This window comes from Cryptomeria japonica, chromosome 10 (genome assembly GCF_030272615.1).
Source record: "Cryptomeria japonica chromosome 10, Sugi_1.0, whole genome shotgun sequence".
In the NCBI taxonomy this organism is placed as follows: Eukaryota; Viridiplantae; Streptophyta; class Pinopsida; order Cupressales; family Cupressaceae; genus Cryptomeria; species Cryptomeria japonica.
The window spans coordinates 522,488,524-522,512,738 of record NC_081414.1 but is presented as its reverse complement, the minus strand read 5'-3'; the positions used below and the strand labels follow the sequence as shown (position 1 = coordinate 522,512,738).

The 24,215-nt window shown below is 34.9% G+C and overlaps 1 protein-coding gene across 1 annotated transcript in view; it reads right to left on the bottom strand.

The window, feature by feature from the left end:
* Positions 1-22,810, bottom strand: part of LOC131060859 (uncharacterized mitochondrial protein AtMg00860-like) — a 53,765-nt gene extending 30,955 nt beyond the window's left edge. The window contains exon 1 of the mRNA XM_057994276.2: positions 22,628-22,810. Coding sequence (XP_057850259.2) covers positions 22,628-22,810 — 183 coding nt within the window. The remainder of the gene's footprint in view (positions 1-22,627) is intronic.
* Positions 22,811-24,215: the final 1,405 nt, after the last annotated feature.

Here is a 24,215-nt window from a genome sequence, read left to right as displayed (position 1 = left end):
TATGATTATCAAACAAAGGATGAAAAGCTAATGCCTTATAAGAAAATGATTGATGATGTCAAGAAATACTTTGTCTAAATAACTTTTCAGTAGATTTTGAGGAATGACAACAAAGTAGCAGATGCCATGGCAACACTTGCTTCTATACTTCAAACACAGGAAAATCAAGAGTGTTATGAATTCCTGGTGGAAGAGTTGTTTTACCCTTCTCATAATTATCTTGATTCCCAAATTATATGTCACCTTGTTGGACATTATTCCTCCTGCTATGGCCAAACTTATACACACCTGAAAGATAATATCAAAAAACCTTCTCTATGGTCCTGCCATACCAATATCCACACACCAATAGGTGCCACACATTTCTCTCTCATCTATGGATCTGAAGGAATACTACCTGTAGACACCTAAAAATGGTCAACGCTTGCGGACTCATACTTTAACATTTGCGCATTGCCTCATTTCAGGTTTTTGCGTCGCATTAACATTTCTCCTATGATTTGCACTTGGTTTTTATCATTTGCGAACATTGAGTCATTCTTCTACATTCCTCATTTATCTTGCTCTCGAATTTGGTCTTGTCGACAACACTATCCAGTCATGATTTTAATCGATCTTATCCTATTGCATCAATGTGCGTGCTTATTTGTCATCATTTTGGACATCGTCAATCCTAATTAGGGTTTTGTCCTCCTGTCAATCTTGTGATCGATTTGTCATCGATCGTTGTCCTCTTATCAATCTTGTCATCTGGCGATCGATTTATCATCAATCCTTCAATCTTGTCATCTTAACGATCGATTTGTCATCAATCGTTGTCATGTTTGATCTTGTCATTTTGCGATCAATTTGTCATTGATCGTGGTCATTTTCAATCTTGTCATTTTGCGATCTATTTTGTCATCGATCCTTGTCCTTGTCAATTTCTTCAATTTTGCGATCGATTTGTCATCAATCATTGTCGTCTTCTCAATCATGTCAATTTGGATCAATTAGTCATTGTTCCTCGTCAATTGGCGCCTATCAATTTGGTCTCCTTATCAATCTCAATCAAATCATTTATCAACATTGATCATTTATCAAGTCAAAATCATGATCATGATCGAATCGACATCAAATCAATCTTCAATCACGACTTAATTGTCATTCTTGCATTGCTAACTTATCTTCTAAGGTTTCATGATTTATCATTTAACCTAATGTGTCATTTCTTCCTCTAGGATTAATAATTATTTATTTATACTAAGTCTTCTCATTACAATCAAATATTCATTTAATTGGCTAATTATTCCTCTTTGGTGAATTAATTAATAAATGACAAATTATTAATTAATTTACCTAATTTCTAATTTCCATCAATTTCCTAATTTCCTAATTTTCTAATTCTTAATTTCAATTTCCTCCTATTTCTCTCCTAAATTCATGGAAATGACATAGAAATTTGTCATAATTTGTCATAATTGACAATCAATCAATTTTTGACATAGAAATTTGTCATAAATTGTCATAAATTCTTGACATAGAATTTGTCATAAATTGTCATAAATCTTTGCATAGCAATTTGTCATAGACATGTCATAATTTTGCTATTCTTGATTTGAATTTCCATTCGAATCACTATCATGCTAATTTGTTCATCTCTCCAATTCTTCTATAAATTGGATGATCTTCATCAATTAAGGCTAATTGGTAATTGATAATCAGGCTATCGAATCTAAGCTTCTAGTACTCTTGATCAAAAATCTCATCTACTTGCTTTCAATTGTGTGTGCACTTGTAGGTGAGATCCACAACTATTTGGAGAGGAAAGAAGAACAATGGAGCCGCATGGAAGGAGCATTCAAATCATCATCTGGTTTGCACAATCATTAGTTTTGTATGCTTTGTTTTCATGTCTCTATTGAATGTGTCTTAGGATAGATTCATTGCAATGAATGCTTTTGTGATTGAGATTATTATGTTTATAATGTTTGTAATGATTTCCTATTTCCTAACCTACATTAATTGGTGAACCTAATGTGAAAAACTAACCTTCTAACCTCTTTATGGTGTTTTGAGTGCTCTCAAGTTGATTTGCAGGCCAAAAAACCCAAAAACAGGGTCGTGCAGGGTATTCTGGAGACTCCTGCGCCTGTGTGAAGCAACCTGTGCCTGTGTTGAGCATTCTATGCTTGTGTAGGTGACATTCTACACTTGTGTCCTTCATTCTGCGCCTGTGTCATGGGTTCTGTGCCTGTGTAAAGTCCAGAATAGAGGTAAAAAAATGTAGTGTTTACTTGAAATTTGTTGTGTTTTTGCATTCTGTTTTCTGTGCTTTGGATTTTGGTACTAATTATCTATGTAGAATCTTGGCATACACATGGCAAAGACAATAAATCAAACTACTAACACGCTTTGTGCAGATTCGAAAGTCAAAGACAACAAATCAAACTTCTAACTTGGGTTTTTGCAGCTTGCCTTGGAGAAACAACTAAACTTGGTGTTTGTCTTTAATGTTTTAGGCACCTAGTGATTTCTAAATAGGTTGGAATGAACATTTTTTTTCTTTGATTGTTGAGTGTGACATTGGAGTAGGAGAGTATGCTCTCATCCTTCTTAGGGTGATCAGAAATCCAGATCTTCGATACCATGCTCGTGTCTTTGATTGAGTGTCACCTTTAGAGGGCCTACCTTCTCGACCACTTTGCTTTTGTGAGCAAGTGATAATCGTGAGAAGGGAATGACCCAAAGTGAGTACGGCTAGAATACCTTGGCATTCTAACTCACTATAAACAAATACCTGATGGGCGAAAGCTTTGAAGGAAGGGTTACGTGGGAATTGTAGTTACTTGGGAAGTGATGACCCTTGAACTCTTTCTCATATCAACATCTAAGTAGGGCCTCAAGGTCTAAAACATGCTTGTGTGACTACATTTGTTTGGTATCTTGGTGGGCTTAATGTCTCAATCACGCTTGCGTGACATCAAGGAGTAACGCTTAACAGAAATCCTTATTAAACACCTTGTTTTAGAGGTCAAAAACCCTTCTAGTTGCTTGAGAAGGACAAGTTCGGATACTTGGAAGAGATACTAAGTTTGCCATGGGGAGATTTCCATGGGGACTGATGCTTGGCTGCCCTGAGAAGTGAGTGCCGTGGAGGGGAGCCCGTGGGGTCAAGCATCTATGTATTCTCCTTGAATCCCATAACAAGTCTACCTCTCAAGTACCTAATGTCCTTGCCTACCATAAGAAATGTGGGAATGAGCATGATTGTCTTGAGTCTAAGTTGCAATATCTTGTATGCTTTGATTGTCAAAAGTTGAATTTTGTCTCATTTCAAAAACAAGATAAATTGATTCAAAACAAGGTTAAACACAAGAGACATTCATCCAACAAAAGCTCAACAAGGTTCAAAACATATCTTCAAACATGGTTGTCAAACATCATTCAAAATCTTGTCTTAACATTCATGTCACTTGAATTAGGTTCATCCTAGGTTGCATTTTGCAAAGTTCATTATCAAGTACCAAGGTTAGGTTTCACCTAAGTCATACTTCTTTTGCATATCAATAAAAGTCATCCATTTGCATGTGTCCTCTTGCATTAAAGTCATACCGTTATCATACATTCATATTTGCATACCTTAAGTCTCTTCATTAAGTTTAGGTCATTATCATATCATATTAGTCATTTGCATATTAGTTGTCCTTTTGCATATAGTCTCAAAAACTAGGTTTTGTCATCCTTGAGTAATCCGAATCTTTGATAAACCCTAAGTCATTGTTAAGAAGTCTAGACCTTATCAAACCTTTTGTCCTTTTGTCATCAATGTCATTTCATCAAACCTAGCTTAGTATCCAAGCATATAGGGGAGACATTGTCAATTTGTCCTATTGTCACTTGGTCCTTTTGTCCTTTGAGGTCTAGATATCATTTCAATTTCCTAAGGGTCTCTTTCTTAGATTTGCATTCCAAAATGTTTGTCAAAATCTTGAAAAACAACCAAAAAACATAGGTTACATTCTTGCCATAGATTGCATTTTCATCTATTTTAGTTTGCATTTAGTTGCATATCATATATTGTCCTTGAAAAATTCCAAAAATATTGCATTTGCATAGTGACATGTCTATTGAAACAAGGTTCCAAGCACCAATGATGCAACAAAGTTTGACGTATCAACTGACAATGCAATCGAATTTTAATCCAAAGCAATCACAATTCTATCCAACCCAACAACAAGGCAATATTGATCAAACTTTTTATGATGAAACAAGTCTCCAAATACAAAAACTAGAGGAGAAACTAGCTCAAGAAAATGAGATTTTGGAACAAAGAGTGAAAAACATTGCTAAGAATAGATCACAAATGTCCAAAATGTTTCAAAAACTTCTAGGTCGAAATCCAAATATTGAGCCAATTGATGTAAGGTCTCTTATCGAACGATCAGACATACTAGCTCTCCTCTCACAAATAGAGATGATGAAACAATTTCAAGAAAAGAGACAACATCAATTTCAACAGTATGTGCCTCCACAACAAGAACAAGGTGTTTACTATCAATCAGATTTTCAACCATCACAACCAATTGTCCAACATATGCAACCAACACAACCAATGGTTCAATTTCAACAATATGTCCAACCAACTATACAATGTCCACAAATGGTTCAACCAATGGTGGAATATCAATGTCAACCAAACATTCAAAAACAAAGGTTGCAGCACACACCAACCCAAGTTTCAAACATGTCAGAACAATATCAAAACATGACATCAGACCAGAACCAACTCCTTGCCAAACAAGTTCAAATTCCAGATACAACTATGTCAAAACCTCGAAAGAAAGGTGGCTTTAGTGCAATGATCTTAAGGAAATTACCAAGTGAGTTCTTTGAGGAAGATCAAAATAATACACCTATGTCTAGCAATGCCTCATCCCCTCGCAAACAAATTGACTCTCCAGTGGCATCTATCCCTACACCTCTAGAAGTTTCACAAGAACCTTCTATATTGTCCTCATCAAACAATACACCCAAGGATGCAATTATCCAAGAGCTATCCATAATTGATTGCCACGATAATCCAATTCATGATGCACATCCTTGTCATGTTTCAGAAATACAAGACCCAATGCCACCATGCACTTTATTCCCATTACCTGTTTTAGAGGACCCCATTCGAAGTCCCTCTTCCTCATGTTCAAGCATTGATTCCTTGCCAGAATCCATCACAAATGTTCAAAGTGCATTTACTTCATGCCAAAACATTGGTTCCTTGTCAGAATCCCCCATGCATATCCAAAGTCTAACCCCATGTCAAGAGGATAGTTTAGAGCATGAAGAAACGTGTCTTGAAATAGATCAAGATCAAGATCCTGAAACCTTATCATCCCATCCAATTGTTGACCAAGATCCCATGTTCCTAGACACTCACAATGATTCCCCTATTCTTGTCCATCCTATCCAAAGTCCTATTGACACTCCATTCCCCGAGCAAGATCAAGATATCCCAGTTCATCCAATCCCAAATGATCCCCTTCCATTTCATGAACAAAATGTCCTTTCAAATCCCATTGACATTCAAGATATCCCATCCATCCTTTCCGATGATTCCATTGAAAGTCAAGAGCAAAGCACCTTTAAAGAGGATTCCAATGATCTTCCTCCTTGTCAAGATCAAATTATTCCTTTAGATCCTCCACAAGATCCACTTGTTCCTTCATCTCCTTGTCCTAATCCAGCATATCCACTCCAAGATCACATTTCTTTTGATGATCCCATTATTTCTCCCATTCCATCTCTTGAAGAGCCTATCATTGAACCATGTCCACAACACAATCCTAGTCCCCCTCATGATCCTAATCCCCCTCATGATTCTAATTTGTCAGTGCAAGATGTTCATGAACCATCAACATGCATAATGGGTTCTTCCACTTTGGTGCAATCCGATCCACTTCAAGATCTCATTATTTCTCTCATATCATATCCACCTCATAATGGACTCGCATCTTCTTCCCAAAGCAAAGAGTATCCTACAAGTCAAGATATTCATAAAGGAAAAGGAGTAGATCTCCATAAGCAAGAATCCCTCCATATTAAAGAAGATCTTCAAGGTCATGTCTACACAACTCACTCTCAAGACGTTGGTATCCCTCCATCAAAATCAAAACATATCCCTTCTCCATCATACCTTTCATCCATCTTAGGTCCTTATATCCCTTCATCCTCTATGCAAGGTCAGCAAAGGCACACATCCTTGAGTAAATGCCATCCATCCCATAGGCCTCCATATCATTCATATCCATCCATGCATTCTTTTCCCCCTCCAAGCAATTTGGATGCCAAGTATAAAAGTCATAAGTCTAAAAATCCACATGTATTCAAGGATCAACATGTCCAATATAATCGACATGTCAAAACAAAGAACAATATGATCTATAAAGAAAAAGAAATATCCAAAAGGCCACAAAGGCCCATTGAGAAAAATAAAGCAAAGTCAAAATATATATGGGTTCCTAAATCCCTTGTGCAAGCAATGCACTCCAAGGAACCACAAAAGCATGAAAAATCAAAAACCATGTGGATCCCTAAGCAGCTCCTTGAAGCACAAAAGCCTAAAGAAACATCCAAATTGGCATCCAAAATTGCTATTCCTCCATCCAAACCTCTCAAATCTATTCCTCCATCACCTTCTTCATCCATTTTGGGCCCTTATGCCCCAAAATCCATAGCCTTTCCTCCATCTAAATCTCAATATCCAAAATACGTCTTTTCTCCATCAGTCCATCACACCTCAAGGTGTGTGCCAACGCCGATCTTGCCAACATTTCCATCCACTGAAGCCCAATTCTTCCAATACACTATCCATTATCCAATGCATATTTTCCATCCTTCGATCCCTTTAGTCCAATCCTTTGCATAAATCCTTGCCTTAGTTTCATCTATTTTTCCATGTCCTTATCCTATCAACGTCTTTGAGCATGCTTTTAAAGGTCATGGGCCATTTTTTTTCAAGGCTACTATCCAAACAAAAAGATGTTTGAGTCCTTCTTCCATCCCCTATCATGTGTCCATCCTCTATTGAAAAAGCTCAAAAATACAAAAAAAAAAAAAGAAAAAGAAAAGAAAAGAAAAAAGTAAAGAAAAATAATTCGTTCACTGGTGAAAACCTGGCAAACAGGCGCCTTGGGCAAGTACCATGATGAAAACCTGGCAAACAGGCGTCATGCATAATCTATGAACTTCTTGCATACCGTACTTGGGGGCAGGTTTCCTCCTTCATATCCTATTGCCCTTCATTATCCTATCGAACTCCTGTCATTACCCTTCATATCCTATTGTCCCTTATGTCCATTTCCTCTTTCCACCTTTGATCTTGACAAGGCTGAGGATTGTCATGAGCATCATGCATCTTGTTTGTAGCTTTTAGTCCATCATAGCTTTTGGTCTTTATCCATTTGCTTATTACAACCTTTCATCCATATTCCCTATCTTATTGCAACTTTTTGCCATTATCCCGTAGCCAATCCCGACCTTCAGTCCATGTCACTTATCCATTCTTGGTCTTGCTTATCCTATCCATATCTTATCACTATCCATACACTCTTTTTCATTCTTTGATCTTGATCTGACATAAGGACGCAAAATTGAAACATGGTTTCAAAAACCTCTTGACATGTCCCTCATGCCATGTCACTGATTTACATTGTCATATCCAATCTCTTGTCCCATCACGCCATAGCCCTTGAAAATGGCATCCGCGTTGTCTCCATAATAAAAGGCTTTTGTCTTCCCTCTATCCACCATCATTTCAGCAAGCCTATTTATTCACCTGTCATATTCCTTGCCTTGCTAGACACTGGGGGCAAAATCTCTTAAAAATTGAATAATGTCCTGAAATAATCCAAAAAAAAACATTTAAAAATTTCCTGAAATAATCCAAAAAAAAAACATTTAAAAATGTCCTGAAAAAATCTCAAAAACATTTAAAAATGTCCTGAAAAAATCTTTAAAAAAATTGAAAAATGTCCTGAAAAAATCTTTAAAAAAATTGAAAAATGTCTTGAAATAATCCAAAAAAATTGAAAAATGTCCTGAAAAAAGTATCTAAAAACTGAAAAAATGAAAAATCCCTAAAAATCATATAAAGTCCTGAAAAAATGAACAAAAACATTTCAAAACATTAAAATCCAAAAAAACAAAAAAAAACAAACATTTTGCAATACATTATTCCTTTTGTGCATAGGACAAATCACTGAGCATTCATCCAACGACACTCGCAATCACATGCTGTGCTTTAATGAAATCATGCTTTAAACAGATGAACTTTTTCAATCAAACTAGACATTCAAACTGATCCCAATTGTCATATCAATCGAACGTTACCTCAAAATCATTTGTCCTTGTCTCTACTATCATGGGTCTTATACAGGGTGTGGTATACTCGAAACCAGACTGTGTCCTATCTTAGACAGGGTACCACATGTCCTGAAACCAGACAGCATGATCGTTCTATCAGCACGTTCAACTTTTGACAACGAAGATCAAGGTGTTTGTTTGATTTGTTGGAATTTGTGCATCTTATCTTTCTATTGATTTATCTTCGATCATGTTCCTATGTTGCTCGATGATGTCACTGAGTGATTTAGAGTGACCGGGATGGTTCATGATCCTTTTCTTTTTGATTGCGATTGTTGTTTGTCTGTGATGTGTTTGTCTTTTGCAAAAAGGGTTGCATTTCAGCTCTGGCCTTCAATGCCATGATGCTACGCATCCATTTTGCTACATAAAAATAAAGGTTTTCACCTACAAAGTGCATTACTGAAAGCAAGTTTTCTTCATCTTTAACTGTCTTCTGTCTCATTTTCTTCTTACTAACATTTCTTCCGTTAGTCTTGGTAGTCCGTTCGAACCTATCATCTTCTGTCATTCTTATCGATCAATTGGCCTCTTTTCTGCATGTTTTCGGCCAATTCCTCGAGGGGGCATGTACATGTCATTGTTATTGTTTGGGGCATGCATATGTCGTTGTCATTGTCTAGGGCATTTTCATTATTGTTCTTTGAAACAACGCTTAAAATCGCATTGTCTCAAAGAGGGGCAAAATGTAGACACCTAAAAATGGTCAACGCTTGCGGAGTCATACTTTAGCATTTGCGCATTGCCTCATTTCAGGTTTTTGCGTCGCATTAACATTTCTCCTATGATTTGCACTTGGTTTTTATCATTTGCGAACATCGAGTCATTCTTCTACATTCCTCATTTATCTCGCTCTCGAATTTGGACTTGTCGACAACACTATCCAGTCATGATTTTAATCGATCTTATCCTATTGCATCAATGTGCCTGCTTATTTGTCATCATTTTGGACATCGTCAATCCTAATTAGGGTTTTGTCCTCCTGTCAATCTTGCGATCGATTTGTCATCGATCGTTGTCCTCTTATCAATCTTGTCATCTGGCGATCGATTTATCATCAATCCTTCAATCTTGTCATCTTAACGATCGATTTGTCATCAATCGTTGTCATGTTCGATCTTGTCATTTTGCGATCAATTTGTCATTGATCGTGGTCATTTTCAATCTTGTCATTTTGCGATCTATTTTGTCATCGATCCTTGTCCTTGTCAATTTCTTCAATTTTGCGATCGATTTGTCATCAATCATCGTCGTCTTCTCAATCATGTCAATTTGGATCAATTGGTCATTGTTCCTCCTCAATTGGTGCCTATCAATTTGGTCTCCTTATCAATCTCAATCAAATCATTTATCAACATTGATCATTTATCAAGTCAAAATCATGATCATGATTGAATCAACATCAAATCAATCTTCAATCACGACTTAATTGCCATTCTTGCATTGCTAACTTATCTTCTAAGGTTTCATGATTTATCATTTAACCTAATGTGTCATTTCTTCCTCTAGGATTAATAATTATTTATTTATCCTAAGTCTTCTCATTACAATTAAATATTCATTTAATTGGCTAATTATTCCTCTTTGGTGAATTAATTAATAAATGACAAATTATTAATTAATTTACCTAATTTCTAATTTCCATCAATTTCCTAATTTTCTAATTCTTAATTTCAATTTCCTCCTATTTCTCTCCTAAATTCATGGAAATGACATAGAAATTTGTCATAATTTGTCATAATTGACAATCAATCAATTTTTGACATAGAAATTTGTCATAAATTGTCATTGTCATTGTCTGGGGCATGCATATGTCATTGTCATTGTCTGGGGCATTTTCATTATTGTTCTTTGAAACAACGCTTAAAATCACATTGTCTCAAAGAGGGGCAAAATGTAGACACCTAAAAATGGTCAACGCTTGCGGAGTCATACTTTAACATTTGCGCATTGCCTCATTTCAGGTTTTTGCATCGCATTAACATTTCTCCTATGATTTGCACTTGGTTTTTATCATTTGCGAACATCGAGTCATTCTTCTACATTCCTCATTTATCTCGCTCTCGAATTTGGTCTTGTCGACAACACTATCCAGTCATGATTTTAATCGATCTTATCCTATTGCATCAATGTGCGTGCTTATTTGTCATCATTTTGGACATCATCAATCCTAATTAGGGTTTTGTCCTCTTGTCAATCTTGCGATTGATTTGTCATCGATCGTTGTCCTCTTATCAATCTTGTCATCTGGCGATTGATTTATCATCAATCCTTCAATCTTGTCATCTTAACGATCGATTTGTCATCAATTGTTGTCATGTTCGATCTTGTCATTTTGGGATCAATTTGTCATTGATCGTGGTCATTTTCAATCTTGTCATTTTGTGATCTATTTTGTCATCGATCCTTGTCCTTGTCAATTTCTTCAATTTTGCGATCGATTTGTCATCAATCATCGTCGTCTTCTCAATCATGTCAATTTGGATCAATTAGTCATTGTTCCTCGTCAATTGGTGCCTATCAATTTGGTCTCCTTATCAATCTCAATCAAATCATTTATCAACATTGATCATTTATCAAGTCAAAATCATGATCATGATCGAATCGACATCAAATCAATCTTCAATCACGACTTAATTGTCATTCTTGCATTGCTAACTTATCTTCTAAGGTTTCATGATTTATCATTTAACCTAATGTGTCATTTCTTCCTCTAGGATTAATAATTATTTATTTATCCTAAGTCTTCTCATTACAATTAAATATTCATTTAATTGGCTAATTATTCCTCTTTGGTGAATTAATTAATAAATGACAAATTATTAATTAATTTACCTAATTTCTAATTTCCATCAATTTCCTAATTTCCTAATTTCCTAATTTTCTAATTCTTAATTTCAATTTCCTCCTATTTCTCTCCTAAATTCATGGAAATGACATAGAAATTTGTCATAATTTGTCATAATTGACAATCAATCAATTTTTGACATAGAAATTTGTCATAAATTGTCATAAATTCTTGACATAGAATTTGTCATAAATTGTCATAAATCTTTGCATAGCAATTTGTCATAGACATGTCATAATTTTGCTATTCTTGATTTGAATTTCCATTCGAATCACTATCATGCTAATTTGTTCATCTCTCCAATTCTTCTATAAATTGGATGATCTTCATTAATCAAGGCTAATTGGTAATTGATAATCAGGCTATCGAATCTAAGCTTCTAGTACTCTTGATCAAAAATCTCATCTACTTGCTTTCAATTGTGTGTGCACTTGTAGGTGAGATCCACAACTATTTGGAGAGGAAAGAAGAACAATGGAGCCACATGGAAGGAGCATTCAAATCGTCATCTGGTTTGCACAATCATTAGTTTTGTATGCTTTGTTTTCATGTCTCTATTGAATGTGTCTTAGGATAGATTCATTGCAATGAATGCTTTTGTGATTGAGATTATTATGTTTATAATGTTTGTAATGATTTCCTATTTCCTAACCTACACTACCAATAGAAGTAGAGTATCATTAAAAGGCCTTATCCCAAATGAAAAACAATGAGTATCTAGATTGCAAGAGTAAGAATTGATCCATGAATGAAGACAAAATGGCTTTGATCATTTGAAGGTGTATCAAAAAGAATGTGCTGAAGTTATAATCACAAGGTCAAACCATGAGCATTTCAAGTTAGAGAACTAGTACTAAAAAAAATCCATGCAACTAGGAAGATTGTGAAAAGAAACAGAAGTTTGAACCAAACTGGTTAGGTCCATTTGTGGGCATGATAGTATTTGGATCAGGAGTCTATCAGCTATTCATTAGGATAACTAGTGAACAACTAAGAGGGGGGGGGATGAACTAGTTGTTGACAAATTATATCAATTAATCCACTTAATAACCTTTAATCGGATCACATAAACATTAAGTATTGGAATATCAGAAATAGATATTGGTAAGCAATAAAACTTAACAACGAAACAAATAATCAACTCAATGCAACCATACCACATAACACCATGATTTGTACATGAAAAAATTGGAAAGGGAAAAACCACAGTGGGAAGCCTACCCACAGTCAGATGATACTTCTGTAGAAATTATGTGATACAATGAGGGGCCTGCACATGCAGGAGGGCACACTACCTAGAGCATACTGCTCATTATGAAAGAGTCTCACTAACTACAGAAAGGTTATAACCACCTCAAGATAAATGGATAGCCATCCAAAATAATGAACTGCCAGAGATAGCATCTACCATGCCTGATTACAGTCCCTGTTAAGATCAATACTAGAGGCCTTTGACCTCTTCCTTAATCCCAATTTGATCACCTATGATCAACCAAATCTCCTTCACATATGATATTGCATTCCAAAACCACAACACATATAATATATAATGAGATCTTACATCATTTTATACCAATCCTAAGGCCTAAACTAATTAGGTCAGACACCTAAAAGATATTACAATAAGATTATTACATACATTCATTTTACAATGATATGCCATGTCGGCTTAAGACCAAAACAACAATAACCAATCCATAAATCATCCTAGTAATGTGTAGAGAACACGTTAACATGATATTGGTCCATAACCTAGATAGGCACTAGGCCTAATCTAGGTCCACCATGCCATTTGAAGCAATTTCTTCACTCAATTGAGGCATGATAAAAGAACATCTTCAACATCCTGAAATCCATCTAGAAGCTACACCAACACCACTTATGCATCCTATCAAGATTTCTCTGTGAAAGCTCTGCTGGTTAAACCTTAAACCAATGCCAGTATGGATTTACAAGAGTGTATGATTACCAAGTCAATATCAATTGACCAAAACAAGCTCCAGAAGCATGTAACACATAAAATCAAACATGTCGGAAGTGTCCAATAGATAGTCTCTTCTGTCGATAACACTAGATCTTCTACCAGTAACCAAAACATATCTGTCAATAATCAAAACATGTCTACTAGTAACCAACCATAACAGCTAGTGTTGACATCAATAAAAAAACATCAATGCAACACATAATTAATTCATCCATAATGCCAACAATCTCCCCCTTTGGCATTGATGGCAACACTAGATGTGAAAAACATCTAAGTACCAAGAAATGCCAAACAAGTCTCCCCCTATGGAAGATGACCAACAATCTCCTGAATATCAATAACTCTCCCCCTGTGAATGATATTTCTAAATTTATTTTTCACATCACTATCTCTCCCCCTTTGACATCAATGTCAGAAATCTTACAAAAATATCAAAGAAACAATATAAACCTTTGAATCTCAAAGCTAACTACTCCCCCTGAGTAGTAGCACCACTCATCAGTGCCAGAATGATGACAAACTACATCAATCAAGTCTCTTCCAGAGGGGCAAAAACCCCTAACCTATCTCTCAAATACTCAAATTATTTCTTAGACAATGGTTTAGTGAATATATCTACAATTTGTTGTTTAGTATTCACATAAACCAATTTGACTTCCTTTCCTTCTACCTTGTCCTTCAGAAAGTTATACTTTATTGATATATTCTTAGTCTTAGAGTGAAATACCAGATTCTTAGATATGTCAATAACTACAGAGTTATCATAGAAGATAACTACCAGTTCACTACAATCTACCTTAATATCCTTCAAGATTTGCTTCATCCACAAGACTTGAGTGCAATTAGTTGCTGCTACAACATACTCAGCTTCTGCAGTAGATAAAGAAATGCATGACTATTTTTTGCTGATCCATGAAACTAGTTTCTTTCCAAGAAAGAAAGCTCCACTAGAAGTGTTCTTCCTATCATCAATATCTCCTACCCAATCTAAATTAGTATATGCACATAAAGTGAAATCATCATCTCTAGAATACCATAAGCCATATTTTGTTGTTCCTTGCAAATACCGGAATATCCTCTTTACGGTACATTCATGATTTTCTTTAGGATTACTTTGATATCTTAAAACAATACTTATTGCATTCATAATATCTGGTCTAGTCTGAGTTAGATATAACAAACCACCAACATAGACTTATACATTGTCAAATTTATCGGTGTAGAAGTATCCTTGATAGATAATTTCTCACTTGTCACCATAGGAGTAATTACCGGTTTGGAATTATCCATACCAAACTTCTTCAATAATTCCCTCAAATACTTAGTTTGATAGATAAAAATGCCTTTGTCAGTTTGAGTAATCTGCAATCCTAAGAAATATCTCATTTCACCAATCATGGACATTTATAATTCATTCTTCATATTATTAGAGAATTTTATGCACAATTTATCTTCTCCTCCAAAAATGATATCATCAACAAATACTTTAATAATTAGAATATCATCATCAATGATCTTATAATATAAATTACTATCAACACTATCTTTAGTAAAACCAAGCCTCAAAAGATATTTATCCAACCTTTAATATTTTTAATTAATAGAGAAGGCCTATTCATCAAAAAGATATTTATCCAACCTTGCATACCAAGCTCTAAGAGATTGTTTCAATCCATATAAAGATTTCTTCAATCTGCAAACCATATCTTTATCATCTATCAGTGAAAATCCATCAGGTTGCTCAATGTATACTTTTTCTTCAAGTTCACCATTCAAGAATGCACATTTAACATCCATTTTATAAATCTTATAGTTCTTATAAGCTGCATAGGCAAGAAATAGTCTAACAACTTCAATTCTTGTTATAGGTGCAAATGTCTCACCATAATCAATTCCTTCCATTTGAGAATATCCTTTATAAACCAATCTAGCCTTATTTCTTACAACTTGACCATCCTCATTCAATTTTCCTAAAAATCCATTTAGTTCCAATAACATTCTTATTTACTCTTTCCATAAACACATCAATTCTTTCATTATCTTCCATCTTCAAGTTTTCATACTTTACCCGATAACCATCAAGTTTAGTAATTTTGATAGTAGGATCACCTTCATTCAGAGTTTGCAATTTATCCCACATAACCTTTGCCGATGATTTATTAGTCAATCTCATGATTTGTTGATCAGTAAGTGCACACAAGAGGGCTTCTCTAGCTCTGCAATCATTTTCAATATTTTTGTCCAGGTCCGCAGAAGCAGGATTCCAAGATGCTAGATCATAAGGTGTGTATCCTTTCTCAATGATCTCCCAAATATCCTTAACAAGACATCTAAGCTGAGTCTCCATTCGTATTTTTCATATCCCATAATTTGTTCCATCAAGCTTAGGGATTTCTCTTTTGAAAATAGTTGTCACTAGATTTGAAGTGTTAGCTACCATAGGATCTACCTCAAGCAGTTAAGCTTATGCAAAAGAGGATCAAAGCTCTGATATCAATTGTTAGGATAATCGGTGAAAAACTAAGAGGGAGGGTGAATCAGTTATTGACAAATTATATCAATTAATCCACTTAATAACCTTTAATCGGATCACATAAACATTAAGTATTGGAATATCAGAAACAAATACCGGTAAGCAATAAAACTTAACAATGAAACAGATAATCAACACAATGCAACCATACCGCATAACACCATGATTTGTACATGGAAAACTTGGAAAGGGAAAAATCATGGTGGGAAGCCTACCCATAGTTAGATGATACTTCTACAGAAAGTATGTGATACAATGAGGGGCTTGCACATGCAGGAAGGCACACTACCTAGAGCATACTTCTCATTACAAAAGAGTCTCACTGACTACAAAGAGGTTATATCCACCTCAAGATAAATGGACAACAATCCAGAATAATGAACTGCTAGAGATAGCATCTACCATGCCTGATTACAGTCCCTCAATATTGGAGGCCTTTGACCTTTTCCTTAATCCTAATTCTATCACCTATGAATGACCAAATCTTCTTCGCATATGATATTGCATTCCAAGACCATGACACATATAATCTATAATGAGATCTTACATCATTTTATACCAACCCTAAGGCCTAAACTAATTAGGTTGGCCACCTAAAAGATATTATAATAAGATCATTACATACATTCATTTCACAATGATATGCCATGTTAGCTTAAGACCAAAACAACAATAACCAATCCATAAATCATCTCCGTAACGTGTAGAGAACACGTTAACATGATACTGGTCCATAACCTAGATAGGCACTAGACCTAATCTGGGTCCACCACACCAAAGCAATGTCTTCACTCAGTTGAGGCACGATCAAAGACCATCTTCAACATCCTAAAATCCATCTAGAAGCCACACCAACACCACTTATGTATCCTGCCAAGATTTCTTAGTGAAAGCTTTGGCGGTTAAACATTAAACCAATGTCGGTATGGTTTTACAAGAGTGTATGATTACCAAGTCAATACCAGCTGACCAAAACATGCTCCAAAAGCATGTAACACATAAAATCAAACATACTCCATTGATCCAAACATGTCGAAAGTGTCCAACAGATAGTCTCTTCTGTCGGTAACACTAGATCTTCTACCAGTAACCAAAACTTGTCTACCGATAACCAAAACCTATATATCAGTAATCAACCATAATAGCTAGTGTTGACATTAATGATAAAACATCAATGCAACACATAATCAATTCATCCATAATGCTAACACTATCAACACTAGACAGGGATCAGCTCAAGGAACCCATCAATATTATGCATCTGAAGAAGTTGTATGTCTAAAAAAGAAGAAAAATAAAAAATAGTGAAAAAGCAGAAAAATAAAAAACAATGGAAAATCAAAAAATACAGAAACAACGAAAACAATGAAAATAGAGGAAAAAAAATCAAATATGAGAAAAAGTGCAATAAAAATAGATGGTGAAAACCTAGTAATAGGTGCTATTTGTTAGCTAGCTCTTCCATCTATTAGTTCATACATCCTTCTACTTGCATTCATTTTCCATCAGCACTATCCATATCCATAATTATCCTTTATACATACATAGGCATCATAGCTGGTTTCTCACCATGGTTTGGATCATTGGGTATATCATAATAAATTTGTTTCTAGGCTTGGGGCAAAATACTTCACCTAGCTGGGGGCAAAAATTTTGATTGATTTGATATTAATCAAACAAGTAGAACAATAGTTAGGTAGCTCTAGTCAAGCAAAAATGAGACACATCCAATGTTGAACACAAGATCAAATTGTCAACCATCAAACTATCACATGTCAGTCTAAGCACATGACACACTTTTCACTGGATGATATCTTTTGGATAATGCTTTTAACACTTTGGTTAAGCTTTTATATCTTGATTTTTTCTATCATTATTTCTGAGTGACTCCAAGATGTCTTTGACTAGAGGAACAAGGAAGGAACATGATATTTTTCTTGTCTGTTGTCTGTAAATTAATCATTAATATGTGCAAATTTGTCTCCAGACATGATCATTGGAGTATCATTGAAGACATTTCCTATTTTCTTATATAAATGGTTAATACTACTTGTTTTATGCAAGCAACACTCAGGTCATCTTGGTTCAATTATACCTCGATGCTTGTGCTAACTTGTAATATCAAAATCCAAGAAAGTAGTGCCCAGGTCATCATGGTTCAATTATACCATCTATGTTTTCACTCACTTCCCACATTTTAAAAAGCTCAATGATGACAAAACACAATAACCCAGTGATTGGTCTACTCACAGCTTTGCATTTGTATTTAGCTTGCATTTCACTCTTGCATAGGATCACAAAGGATCATCTTATCCAAGACTGAATCTATCACAAGAATCATCAATGTATCATCATATGTGTATATACAATCAGAACGATGACTCATCTCTCTTTTGATATTGTCAACCTAATGTGAATCTTATGCTATTCCCTCAAATGTACCAACATAAGCACATCTGAATCTTCCTGCAACAGGATATCAACAAAATTTCAGTTCTTTATCCAATCAATCTTATCAATCTTGTCAATACATCACATCCGATCCATTCTATCATGTCTTATACAGGATTTATCTTTCTTGAAACTAGATGTTTTGATCAAGTCTTATACAAGATATATCACTCCTGAAACCAGAGAGTATGATCATCTTTGTCTTATACAGGAAGTATCATTCCTAAAACCAGACTAGATCTTGATCTTATCAATCTAATCAATCTTATATAATTCAATCAAGCTCTATCAATCATCGCATCGTAAACCAGATCATAGTGATCAAAGAACTCACACTTTCATCAATCAATATTGCAAAAATCACATCATTTCTATTCGGGAAATCAATTTCGCAAAGATCCAAACACTCCAAAATTCAATTATCTCAATTGATCTCCCAAGAGAGCATCGTTGTATTGCAATTTATCAATCAATGTCTGGGGAATCCTATCAAACATCAACATCATCAAAATGAGATTATTCTTTTAATAAATGCATCATCAAACCTCGCTTCAAAGAGGGGTAAAATGTATACACCTAAAAATGGTTCAAAGATAATTAATTAAATAAGCAATTATTTAATTAATCACCCTTCCCAATTTAATTTATATTAGCAATTTGATTAAATTCCCTCATTCATCTACTTATTAATATATCTAAGGATTTATTTAATAAGTTCATTTGAATAGTCCTCTTTGATTAATTAATCTGAATTAATTAATCCTCCCCCCATTTAATTCATTCTTCTAATCCCCTAATTAATTTAAATAAATCAATTTCTGAGTTGTTGAAAATTAATTAGCCTTTTTCTATTATTTGAATTTTTAAATTCAAATTATCCACATGTGTCCTAACTTCTAACCACCTAACCTAACCACCCTCTAACCTAACTCATTCCACCTACCCTTGGGTTTAACTAACCCTATCATATCTTGCACATCCTAACCTCCTTATCATAACCTCCCATGGGTTGGATATCCTCCCCTTTAAACACATGACACTTATGCCACATGTCTCCTCCCTTGCACACTTGCCCACTTATGAGAAAGGATCCTTGACACTTGTCACCATAGAGATGACAAGTGTTCCTCCCTCCAACCTCTTCTCCAACCTCCTCCAGTTTCACCCTTGATATCTTCAGACTTAATCTTGACCATTGATTCCTACCACCTCACCCCTAGCCTTGAGAATCCTATAAATATCCCCCATTTTGGAGCACAAACGATCCCATCTCATATCATTTTAGGCATTGTTACTATAGGAATATCCATTCTAGCATATCATTTAAGCATTGTTATTATAGGCAATTGTATCTTAGATCTAGTTTAATTTGATCAGTTTCTAGCATAATTGTTGAATCATGTAGCTTAACCAATCTCTATTCTAGCTTAATTGCATCATCATCATAGCTTAATCATGCATATCATTAGATTAATTAGCCTCTTGGATCAATCTAGCATAATTAATCTCATCTAGCTTCCATATCATATCCATTTAAATCCTTCATCTAGGTGTAGTCAAGTCATTGGGATTGCTTATCCAGATGTAAGAGAAAATCTACACTCGCATATCTTAGGAGGTGATAGCTCACTTTGTCATGGTTTATCTTTCGTTTGATTTCAATTTGCTAACCATGCTTGTAATGATATTTTAAGTGTTTGTGTTGCAGATGCAGGTATCCTACTTCACACACATGCCACTACTAACTGTACACAAGTTTTGTGGATGAAGAAAATGTTGAAGGTTTTAAGGGTAGATTGTAATGAACTGGTAGTTATTCACTATGATAACTCTGCTGCTATTGACATATCATAGAATCCAAAATTTCATTCTAAGACAAAGCACATTTCTATCAAGTATAATTTTCAAGAGGAGAAGGTGGAAGCAAATCAAAGTCAGACTCGTCTTCACTAAACCTTTACCTAAGAAATCATTTGAATACTTTAGAGATAGATTGGGGGTCTTTGCCCCTTCGGTAAAGACTTGAGTGATGTTGACTGGCATCAATCCGATATGCATTTATTAGAGCTATCATTCACTCTAGATTGATGTGTTGGTGCTACAACTCAGGGGGAGTAGTCAGTGATGGACTTGAAAAGCACCAAGAGGAGGGGTGAATCAGTGACACCAAAAATAAAACTACTTCAAACACTAACCAGTAGATTAACTTAACAAACATTTTAAACATAATGCATGCAATCCAAAATTATATAACAACATCCACAAAAAGTAAAGCATCCACCATAACACAAGTGTTTATACATGGAAAACCCAAATAGGTAAAAACCACAATGAGATGGAACTCACAAGTTAACTATCTACAGTTATAGATAACTGATCGGTTAAGGTCTAAAAAGTGCTTTGCTAGGAGTGAATCTTGTTAGAGATCCCAAAGTTTGATTAGAAGCTTGTACCCTGCTAAAGGCAGTACCCTATTAGGAGTAACCTCAATGGAGGATTTCCGAATCCAAACTAATGGATCACCCTGTTAAAGGATTTATACATTGAAGCTTGTTAGAGCTTACCTGGTTAGGGGATTTGATTCTACTGTAATGGTTAGAAAACAACAAGAATGTTTTGATCTGTTCTGAGTAGCACAATACTTGCTTAATCAGATCCTTCTAAACATATTCAACACTTCTCATCTGTATACTCTACAACTTAACTCTTTTTCCTTTCACACATAACACTTTTCACTATCACTTTATCAAATAATTCATTGCGATGTCAACATATAGACCTTATGATTTCATGTTGGCCTTAAGAAATCATAACACAATTTCTTAGGTGCAGTGTATTTGGACAAGTGATCATAACTCATCACAAAAAATTCCGCCAAGTAGTTGGTGCAAGTAACTCATCATGAAATGTGGCAACTCATCACAAAATTACCAAATACCAGTTGGAACAATCAAATACCGGTTTGAATAAAACATATGAACCGTTATCCTTAAATATCCACTTGATCTCCATCTTGATCTTGATCTTGATTCTAAATTAGTATAATCACAGAGTGTCTCTTATGCACATACCAGTTGACACAAAGTACTAGTTAGAGATAAATCTCTTGGTATAACCTCTAACATGCCGGTTGACAGAGTAAACAATTGAAGTTACACCGGTAGTCAATATAATCATATGTGTGTGTGAGAGTTTTTCATCAATGACAATAAATGATGAATACATTACAATCATCATCAAGCCAACAATCTCCCCCTTTGGCATTGATGGTAACGCTTAGAAAATTTTATAGTAATACCATTAAGTGTGCATACACAAGAAAATTTACTCATTTACTCATGCTCCCCCTTAATGCATACATTATACAAAATTTTCAAAAACAAGCATACATATTTCTACTCCCCCTTTGACAACAATGCCAAATTGAAAAGGTAAATAAATATATATATATATATATATATATATATATATATATATAGAAAATTTGTATCAAAGTGTTCAACATATACAACAATAACTTAAAATTTAATGCATTAGATAATCTCATAAAACTATTATTGTAGCTCTTCTTCATCTGTGACAAAGCATTTTCCCATGATTCCAATATGTTCTTAGTATACTCAAATGTAGACAGTAATTGTGAATGAAATTTTTCCATTGAGTCCAGTGTGCAGGTTTCAATGGTTGCAAGAATAGCTTTTGCATTGGAGTGGGCTCTCTGAAGTATGTCTACCTATGATGTGAGATGACTTTTGAGTTCTTTAAGAGATCGAAGTCTCTTTGCCTTCTCATTATCATAGATGTCCAGTCTATTATACAAATCATCTACAGATTTTTTAAAGGAAAGTATAGAGTCCTGGAGTGGGACATATTCCTTACATATCCTTTCCAATTCTTTCTCTATTTCAATTTGACTTTTTGAAATGTCAAAATAAAAGAAAGTAACATTGGAGGTAGAAGCAAGACACTTTCCTCCTGTTTCAATAGCTTTACTCAACATACTTTTATTGTGTGATAGAGCCATTTTGCCACTATCAATATCCTTTGCCAGTTTTTCTCCATAATTCTTCTTGTGACTCTTTTCAGCATACAGTTGTGCAAAATCTTCTAGTGATTTGATTTGATCACATGCATCTGCAACTAACTGACCAAGTTTTCTAATAGGTGTAGATAGATGTGTTGTAGATATTTCTGATAGCATACCAGATAAAATATCTACCGCAGTCTGAATTATTTTAGCTTCAACCCTTTGCTCTTTCAATCTTTTATTATGCGCTCTAGATTGCATGACATTTGCAATCTTCATCATTTCTGATGCACTCAAATTATTCATATCAATAGGTCCTGAGATACTTAGAGAATCATCATCATCTTCTTCAAGTTGTTTTTACTTTGTTGGTTCAGGGGACACAACCTTAATGATTGCTTTCTCTGTATTCTTCTCCATTTCCTTTTTAGAGGACTGTGTGACAACAATTTCAATAGGCTCCTTCTGAATAGCTTGAATGATCAGTGGAGATTGGGGTTCCTTTAGTTGTTCTATTGCTGGTTGTTCAACTGAGGTAACATGTACATCAATGTTTGCAGGAGGCTCCATAGCTAGTGTAGTGTTATCTTTAGATAGGTTAGCTGTGTCTTGAACATCATCAACAACATGAATAATGGAATAATCCTTATTCTGTTGGTTTTTTTTGCCTTCTTTGGTTCTTCATCAGAATCTGTTCCCTCAGACTGGTTGCAAAATTAATTTTCTACCTCTTTTCTTTGTTTCTTTCTTAATATATACTTTGGGTTCTGGTTCCTTTTTGGTTTGGACACTCTGGGTAACACTAGTACTCTATTTTGTTGTAGATGATTCATTAGATTTTTTATTCTTTCCTCTTGTATTTTTAACAGGTACAGTACTGGTTTGAGCAGGTGCATCTTGGACTGCCAGAATGTCCAATTTTGCCTTCTTTTTGTCTTAGGTGATGCTAATAGGGTATTAGCATAACCAACCAGTAGATCAAAGTTTACTTCATAACTCATGTCTTCCATTTCTTCCTCTCTTGGCTCAATTTCTTGCATCAGGCAAAAATCAGTGGTAACGGTGAAGATTATATCCTTTTCAAAGTGCTTTACCACTTCTTCTAGTAGTCTCATTATCATGCTCATTTTCTTTTAGAACTTGTTAAAATACTTATTCATGGCAGTGGGGAAAGTATTCTTTATAGCCTTGATGTTGTTCTTAATTTGTGTCGAGACCAGTGAGTCCTTTGACCACTCAATGTCTCCAATTCCTGGTAGAAATTTCTAGAAATAGAAGAATAATCCGACCAATAGCTGACCATTCTTGAATTTTTAACTGTTATCCTTTTTAACTGATTGAAAATTTTAAAATAATTGCCTTTTGATGGCTTCACAGAGATCACAATTTTCATTATCAACAATCATTATGTTAGCAGTATGAATTGCTACAAATGGAACACTATTAAGTCTACTAGAGTAAAATAATTGGTATCCTATTACCATTGTTGCTAGTTTCACTGCAGGGTCTCTAATATTGTTGATAGAAAAGGCACGCTTATCAGAAGTAGAACTGGTTAAAGAGTGTTGCCATTTTGATGATTATGTTGTGATTTTCATTGATGCACACACACTTACTATGAGATCACTTTGAGAATGTATGAATTATGCTTAACCAGTAATTGTTCCAAACTGGTATCATGTTGTAGTCTTTAGACTACTATTGTAATGCAAAAAGTGTTTACTGATCTCAAACGATATAAATACCCAAGCGGTATAGAGAGATCAAGCGATTTAAGGATCTCAAGCAGAGCGGAGAAAAGGAGCTAGAAGTGGCAGTTATCTTTTTCCCAGTCTTCAATTTTTGTCAACCGGTAATCTATTAAACTGATAACTAGAAAGCTGGACAAACTGGTAATACTCTGTGATGAGTTACCAGCTGGTATATTTTTGTGATGAGTTACCATCCACTAACAATTTGACGATGTTTTTGTGTC